This window comes from Rutilus rutilus (genome assembly GCF_951802725.1).
Source record: "Rutilus rutilus genome assembly, chromosome: 14".
Taxonomy (NCBI): domain Eukaryota; kingdom Metazoa; phylum Chordata; class Actinopteri; order Cypriniformes; family Leuciscidae; genus Rutilus; species Rutilus rutilus.
Window position 1 is genome coordinate 31,600,922 of NC_140219.1, and position 8,911 is coordinate 31,609,832.

The following is an 8,911-nucleotide window of genomic DNA, read 5'->3' on the forward strand; positions in this document are numbered from 1 at the left end:
GATTCGCATCATTGTTGATGAAATTAGGAAACATGAAAAGAATCCAAGCAAAGCACAGTGCCTTGCTGTTGCTCTCAAAATTGTCAAACAGTATCCACAGAGCTTTTCTGATTTTGATGATGCTCAAGAAATAAATGAAATTGGGTACTACTCCCTCTTGAAACAAATAAAAACCTGTGTAGAACACGTCAATAGAAATACTTTAACACGCAGGCGACGGATCAGGGGAGTATCTGACACACCTGAGAGAATGCAATGCAGAGAGCCAACAGCCACATACGGATGTGCACAATGGCAGCCTGAGCCTCCGCTTGCAAAAGATGATGTACTTGAGGAAAAAAGACAAACTTTAGAGACTTTGTACCAGCAATATGGACAAAGTGGAGCTGACAGGGGGATGTTTGTGCCTTAATGAAGGAAACGTACTATTTGCAAAGAAAGACAATATTACCCAAAGTAAACTATCTCTTCTCAATGACCCCAATACAACCAACCACTTCTTGGTTTAAATCTCTAAACTCAACAATCACAAAATTCTACTGGAAAAATTATCCACCCTTTAAAAACCAAAGAACCACCAAATTTCACTTTATACTGTTTGGCAAATCATCTTCAGTATGTACACAGATGGACTCACCCCAATCAATCCGATATCACCTGGTTAGACTTAGAACAAAATATCTGCAATAACTTCCAGATCTCAGACCTGCCCTTCCTTACCCCGACAATTAAAAAACATCCCTGTTTCAAAGTGACTACAAATTAGCTCTAGTCTGACAGCCTGGTGGAAATTCCACAACATTACTAACACAAAGCTTTCACCTTCGAAACTCACCCCAATTTGGAATAACCCCGATTTCACTTGCAACAACAAAACAGTCAACTTTCACACCTGGAAAGACGCATTACTCATCTGCAACATATTTTTCTCAATGGCATTTTCTCCACATTTGCGGACTTGGTCCAGAAATTTGGCACACCAACACTTCCTACATTACCTACAGATTAAATCAGCAATTACATAAGCAATTAGAACAACCACCAACAGTCCAATGGTCAACTTAGAACTTGCCACACCTATCTCGCAGCTAATCAGTATACCATCCTCAAAAAAACTACTATCCAAAATCTACAGAACTGTGACGCAAACAGACATCACCATAAGTCTTCCCATTGACAAATGGGAATCGGATCTATCTATTCCCATCGATGCCAATTTCTGGACCCAAGTCTGCAAAAATACATTTCTCATGACCAAAAACACTAACCTGCAGCTAATACAATACAAAACTATCCACAGGACTCACCTTACTGGACGCAAATTATTTCATATGGGCTCCACTTCAGACATCTGTCCCCACTGCACTCAGAACTACCCGGACACATATATTCATGCACTTTGGCACTGTACTCCTATAAAACAGTTCTGGGAAAAGATTACTGGGACCCTCTCTACCTTCTTTGGCTGCTGCATCCCAATGTCCCCATCTCTCTGTCTGCTTGGAGACACCTCCACAATCAACCTGAATCACCTTAACAGTAAAACTCTGCTAGTCGCGCTTGCTTTCGCCAAGAAAACCATTTTCATGAACTGGAAATCAAAAAACAAAATCCATATTTCTTGTTAACAACAGATTTTGTAAGTTTTATTAAGAAATTAAATAAATAGGCCTACTGTTTTGCCACTCTTATGGCGCTTTTCCACTACACAGTACCAGCTCGCCTCGGCTCGGCTCGGCTCGGCTCGACTCGGCTCAGCTCTGTTTGGTTTTCCACTGTGTAAAAGTTGTACCTGTACCTGCTTCCAGGTACTTTTTTTCGTACCACCTCCGGCGAGGTTCTAAGCGGGCTGAGGCGAGCTGAGGCGATACTAAAATGTGACGTGAAAACACGGCAGACTGCTGATTGGTCAGAGAGAATCGTCACTATTCACTGCGTCATCATTGCACGCGCCACACGCAGTATCCTGAATAAAAAACAACAAAAACAAAAACATCCAAAAACAGCATACACTCGATTTCCTTTTTTGCCCTGTGTGTGTGGGGGTAGCAGGAGTGTCTCGCGTAAAAGATTAAGTCAGTTTCCTGCGGCGTCACTATGACGTCCAGGTACTATTGTGGAGGTACTATCTGCAATGGAAAACGGAGCGAAAAGCGAGCCGAGGCGAGTTGAGTCGAGTCGAGCTGGTACTGGTAATGGAAAAGCACCATTAATGTGGCATTGACAGGTCAACTAGTCAAGTCAAGTCACATGTAGATTGTTCCAAAGTGGCTTTACAGTTAAAGTAACAGAGATTGTTTTGGCTTTATAGCAGCTCTAGAATAAAGTTATTGTCCAGCTAAAGTTAGTTTTGATTGATTCACTTCCGTCGCAACGATCATTAGTTATTAACTTAGGGGTCACTAACACGACACCGTTTTAACAGAAAACTCTTAAGTTCTTTCAGCGCAAACTTCAAATACGCAAACCTGTGAGAACGCTGATGGCGTGCACATGCGTATTACGAGTTCAGTCTATAGGTTTGCGCGTTTGAATATATGTGCGCAGGCGTGTAGTCCTTCCCTACAAACCAACCCTCAACATACTACTTGTCTGGCCTTAAAATTTATTATAAAGAATTGTATCGCTTCCGCGTAGCCACGCAAACCAGAATTATCCCGACAACACTTTATCTGTAGAGAGGTAAAGGGAGGAGAGGGAGGCCTTCACAGGGAAGAGAGGACTGCGTTGCATCTCTTTCTCTTTACTTCTAGTTAAAGTACAAAATAAACATGAATGAACATCAAAAGATATGTTGAAAGAACTAGTACAACTTACTGAAATAAATCATGTCTCGTAATCGCTCGATCAGTGCTTCAACCACTGATAAAACAGCTTGTGAACAATGTGTCAATGGGGGACCCCCCAGTCCCCCCCCTCCCCCCCTCCACACACACAGACAGACACACACACACACGCGCGCGCACACACACATTGACAGCCTCACTCTAAATAGGCCAATATATATTTTATTAAACTTATTTTGTTTTACATTATTAAATTCTCTTATAATCTTTTTTATGCTACAGATTATCACTTGATTTTTTATTCAGTTCATTGAGTACATAATATGCTTGAAAGCACAAATAAAAAATAAAGATAAAACTATACATCCAGTCTGTCTTCAGAAACTCCACCCTCTTACAAAACCAACCAGGAAGTGACTAGTCGTTATTTCTGCCTTTCATTTTTACTGAAAGCTAAAACGAGTCAGTGTTGTGAAGAACAGAGGAGGACACATTATATTATAGCATTTTTGTTTATTTCTGAATTAACCCAGATTAGATTTTGATTGTAATGGTTATTTACTCTTTAAACCAAAGTTCAGAAAGTGAAAGTAAATTGTAGATCATTGGATCTTTTACAAGACGAGGAAATGGATTCAAAATCTGTGGAAGAGCTTTCTTGTCCTGTTTGCTGTGACATCTTCAAGACTCCTGTTATTCTGTCCTGTAGTCACAGTATTTGTAAAGAGTGTTTACAACAGTTCTGGAAAACTAAGAAAACTCAGGAGTGTCCTGTCTGCAGGAGAAGATCCTCAAAAGATGATCCTCTAGTTAATCTAGCGTTAAAAAACTTGTGTGATTCATTGATAAAGGAGGGAAATGAGAAACGTTCATCAGGATCTGAGGAGATCTGCAGTTTACACAGTGAGAAACTCAAACTCTTCTGTCTGGAGGACAAACAGCCTGTGTGTTTAGTGTGCAGAGACTCAGAGAAACACACCAATCACACATTCAGACCCATCAGTGAAGTGCTTTCATCTTACAAGGTAAGACTAATGTCTTTCATCTCATATGATGAATACAGTGCTAAACATAGAGTGTTATTTGTGAACACAATAGACCAGAATTTATTTTTGTTCAGACTAAATCTCTGTGTCTCAAATCAAGCCTCTGTGGCTCCCTCTGATCACCGCATCAACATCGCTTGAGTAGGGGAGAGCGGGGCACAAAGTAACGCTTTTTGACTTTCTCAGTTTGTGTAAATCTACTTATGGTTCAGAGTATTTATTTTTTTCCCACATTCATTTCCCACATGTCTAGTACAATTGTGTGTTTTTGTTTTATCAATACAGTATATACTTTTTTCTTGATATACCCCGAAAGAATGGAAGTGAAATGTGACAACATGCCCCATAGGTGGGGTACATTGTAACATGTGTGGGGCACATTGTAACATGACCATATGACAGCTTAAAACGTTATCTGATCTAATAAAAAATATATACAAAACAAACTAAAATAATTATTTTCTAAATAAAATACAATTTAAAAACTTTTTCATATAAAATAATGGCAATTTTTAATAATTAAATATAAACTCATTTTTGAGTTTTGACTACGAACACAGGAAAACACAGCTATACAACATAGTTCAAAACAAATATATAATTAGTAATTTCTGAACATTGACTCTCAGTCTTTATTCACCTTTTTCTCACGTTTTCTCAATAAAATTAATAAAAGTATAGAATAGAATAGAATATTTCTAATAGGGGCACATTGTAACGCAGTGTGACAACATGCCCCCCCCCCCCCCCCGCACAACTGGGATTTAAACCCGGCTAGTGTCTTCTGCTAGTTAGCGAAGCATTAAAGAACTATCTCAACTGTTAAATAACATCTTGGAGATTAAAATAATATCAGATTTGTCTTATTTTAAATAAACACAAAAAATAGAGATGAAAAATTAACTTAAGTAAGAAATGTACTTTTGCTATGGTTTAATAAATGTCTATGGATATCTTCCAAAAAAATAATAATTTTGGCGGATTTTTTTTTTCTATATAGTGTTGATATGGCAACTAGTAAATACACAAAGTTTCGTCATCCAAGCATGTGCGGAAGTATTTAAAACAAGCGTGTTACAACTAACCCCGCGCTCCCCTACTTATCCATTTCACAGACTTCATTTTCCATGATCCCGTACCTGGTGCTGATTACACACACACCTGATCCCTATCCCATGGACTATTTAACCAGCACTCTCACAAGCTCTCATTGTGAAGTTTTGTTTTGCTGTGGCTTACATCTCTGAGCGTTTTTCTCTGTTTTTGATTTCCCTGTGTATGACCCTGGACTGTGTACCTTGTAATATTCTCTGCTGGCTGCCTACTTACAGTACCTGTGCTCTGTCTTCCTGGATTAAGTCTGTACTGTTTGCCCTGACCCACTGCCTGGTTTGTGATTACGTCTCTGCTCTGCCTGTCGCCGTTGACTGAACTGTTTGTTGTACGAGTATCTCTTTTAATAAAGCTGCAAATGCATCCTAACTCTGCTGACTCAGCGTTACACTCTGATTTCCTACTGATATAAAATTCTACACAAAACTTTGATCCTCTGATGTTCGAATCTTCTTGAATGTAACAGCATTGGCACAAAACATAGAAAATATTTTTTTTTGTCATGGGTTATTAATGTGTTTTCATTAATAATATGTGATTAATTACAAGACATACCAAAAAGTGACTGATACTAACATACTTTCTCTTTCTGTATTTGTATTTGTATTTGCACAACCACAAATTTACAACTACATGGATATAATAATTAAGAATTGGCCATTGAAAAAAAAAAAATTTGTTTGGTAAAAACATGATTTATTGACGTTCATCCTTTCCAAATAATATATAATTAAAAAATATATCTCCTGCAATGTTCAGACACAAATGCTTCCTGAGAATGACCCATTCAACATATAAATAATATAACTATAAAAACATCCAAACAATGTTTAAACCTCTTAGAGCTGCATAAGTTTCACAGATTTTCATCTTAACCTGTAGGAGGAGTTTAATACAGCACTGACGTCCTTACAAGACCAGCTCAAACATGGAGAAGAAATGAAGAAAAAGTGTGATGAAACAATTGAACACATCAAGGTGAGGATATAAAGAGTTAAATACTCTACATTCACACACAGAGTTTATTATTGACATTAGTGGAGAGTGTGTTCATACAGCGCTGACTGAAGTGAATGTGATTTGATTTCAGTCTCAAGCTGAGCACACAGAGCGTCAGATTAAAGAAGAGTTTGAGAAGCTTCATCAGTTTCTCAGAGACGAAGAAGAAGCTACAATCACTGCACTGAGAGAGGAAGAGGAGCAGAAGAAGCAGAGGATGAAGGAGAAGCTGGAGGAGATGAACACACACATCTCAGCTCTTTCACACACAATCAGAGACATGGAGGAGATGATGAAAGACAATGACGTCTCGTTTCTAAAGGTGACAAATCAATCTGGCTTCATTCTCTGTGCATAAAACAACTTGTATAGAGAGACTCATTGACACTGAGAGTGTTTGATAAGATATTAAAATGTTTTCAAACTCTATATTTTCCAGAACTATAAAGTCACGATGGAAAGGTGAGTGAGCTGCTCGTATCTCTTCTCTCAGTGGATCTGAACTCAAATTCACTGCAGTTCTGACTCCTGAATGTTCCTCAGAGTCCAGATCTCACAGCCGGATCCACGGATGAGTTCTGGAGCTTTGATTCATGTGTCGCGTTATCTGGGTAACCTGCCGTTCAGAGTCTGGAAGAAGATGCTGGAAACTGTCCAACACAGTGAGTCTCAGCAGATTTGACACCAATGCAGAAGATAGTTCACATATAAACACACACAATATCAACATTTGATAGAAATATATTTAATAATCACTTGAATTTCTAAGTGAATCTGAACTGTATTTCAGAAAATCATCAGATCATACAGCGAACTCATAATGAAAAGTCTATTCCTCATGATCTATGTTTATGTATTAGGATAAAATAGTGTGTATTGAATACTGATATTAAACCTGAAGCCTCAATCCATTCTGACAGTAACTGAGAGACCATTGTCATGATTTTATGATTTATGAATTCTTTCAACAAAGTCTTTATTTGTTTTACATTTACATTTCTAATACATTATATTTCATCCTGTAATCTGATGTTATTCTCCCTGCAGCTCCGTTGACTCTGGATCCAAACACAGCAGATCCTCGTCTCACACTCTCTGCTGATCTGACCAGTGTGTCGTTCAGTGATGTAGATAAAACACTTCCTGATAATCCAGAGAGGTTTGACAGGTATCCATGTGTCCTGGGATCTGAGGGCTTTAACTCAGGAACACACTGCTGGGATGTGGAGGTTGGAGACAATACACTCTGGAGTCTTGGAATAACCACAGCATCAAACCAAAGGAAGGGAGAGGATTTCTTTAAGTCTAATATCTGGCGTGTGCGATACATGGACAGCAAATACACCTCACAATCCCCAGAGCAACCCGTCACTGTCTTAACTGTTAAACAGAAGCTTCAGCGTGTGAGAGTTCAGCTGGACTATGACAGAGGAACAGTGTCATTCTCTGATCCTGTAACTAACACACATTTACTCACATTCACATCCACCTTCACCGACACAGTCTTTCCATTCTTATATAATCTCTGCACAACTCCTCTGAGGATCTTACCAGTTAAACTGTTAATAACAGCAGAAAATCACAGTTAAATCTGATTCTGCTTCTAGATAAATTCAGTTTTGTAAATTATACTTCAATAACAACACTGTAATCAAAGGGTCTCATTGATCAATCACACTTATATGTAATTTTTTGCTGCATTTGTGGATTCGTTGTCCCTAACCTAACCTACACTTAAATGTAAAATTTAGAGCCAACTTAACCCTTGTGCGTCCTTAAGCCGGGTGCACAGTGTGTGATGTATAATAGTCCTTTACGATTGTTGCTTGTCAGACTGTATAACATGATCATCGCTGTAATCCATGTCACACTGTAAGATCTCAGTTGTCATAAATGTCAGATTGTACGACAGTCAAGAAAACTTGTCTGGAGTTTTACATCATCAATCAATGACCCGTTCGGTGACAGTGAGCTGAATCACACACCGGATTGAAATGGTGACTACAAAGAAATCTCAGTTACACTTTATAGTGTCATTGTTACAGTTTAATTATACATTTAAGTACTGAGTAATAATAATTAACTACATGTACTTTCTATAGCGTTAGGGCAGGATTAGGATTTGGTTGAGGGTTAGTTACATGTAATTATGCTTAATTTACTGCTATTACTAAGTACATGTAACATACTGTGTGTAACAAGGACACTTTAAAATAAAGTGTTACCAAAATCTCTAATGTTCATTTTGTTCATGGCTTGCCTTGAAAAACGAAGACAATGTGACATCCGTCTTTAGGAGAAGCATTTTCTTGTTTCACCCTCATCTTTTTCTTTCATGAATCAATTTTACACTAATAACACAAAATATTTACACTCAGGACCTTATGGACAAAAATATCTGCGGAAGAGGATTAGGGCCAGGCAATAATAAAAAAAATAAAACCATCTCGAGATTAAAGTCATTATAATGCGAGATTAAACTTGTTAACTTTCGAGAAAAAAAGTCGAAATACAATCTTGAGAATAAACTCATTAAATATTGAGAATAAAGTCGTTGTGTTTCGAGAAAAAACTCGATAAATTTCTAGAAAAAAGTCGAAATACAATATTGAGAATAAACTCATTACATTTCGAGAATAAAGTCGTTGTGTTTCGAGAAAAAAACTCGTTAAATTTCGGGAAAAAACTCGAAATACAATCTTGAGAATAAACTCATTAAATTTCGAGAATAAAGTCGTTGTGTTTCGAGAAAAAAAGTCAAAATGAAATGTAGAGAATAACGCATTGGATCAGTGTTCAAGCCTACTGATAGAGGACATGGCAGAGTTGGATCACTTAGTCAAGCTATATTTTAGACTTTCTTTCAGTAACAAAGAATAGAACATTCTTAGGTCGGCTAGGTCTTTTTAGAAGAAAAAATCAGTCCAATTTGCGCGATGTACTCGCTTTTGTCCAACATGAAATTCA

The 8,911-nt window shown here is 37.9% G+C and overlaps 1 protein-coding gene across 1 annotated transcript; it reads left to right on the top strand.

Moving 5' to 3' along the window:
- Nucleotides 1-2,697: 2,697 nt before the first annotated feature.
- LOC311303457 (nuclear factor 7, brain-like) lies at nt 2,698-8,248 on the top strand. Its single transcript, XM_084429959.1, has 6 exons — nt 2,698-3,811; nt 5,828-5,923; nt 6,036-6,266; nt 6,384-6,406; nt 6,488-6,606; nt 6,992-8,248. The coding sequence occupies exons 1-6, from the start codon at nt 3,416-3,418 to the stop codon at nt 7,531-7,533; spliced, it is 1,407 nt and encodes a 468-aa protein (XP_084286085.1). The 5' UTR covers nt 2,698-3,415; the 3' UTR covers nt 7,534-8,248.
- The last annotated feature ends 663 nt before the right edge of the window (nt 8,249-8,911 follow it).

What these genes read in the sequence shown, in the direction of transcription:
- LOC311303457 (XM_084429959.1), top strand. Translation starts at nt 3,416, where the DNA reads ATGGATTCAAAATCTGTGGAAGAGCTTTCTTGTCCTGTTTGCTGTGAC. An exon ending in ATGACGTCTCGTTTCTAAAG is followed by an intron (nt 6,267 to 6,383) that starts GTGACAAATCAA and finishes TATATTTTCCAG; the next exon opens with AACTATAAAGTCACGATGGA. An exon ending in GCTGGAAACTGTCCAACACA is followed by an intron (nt 6,607 to 6,991) that starts GTGAGTCTCAGC and finishes TTCTCCCTGCAG; the next exon opens with CTCCGTTGACTCTGGATCCA.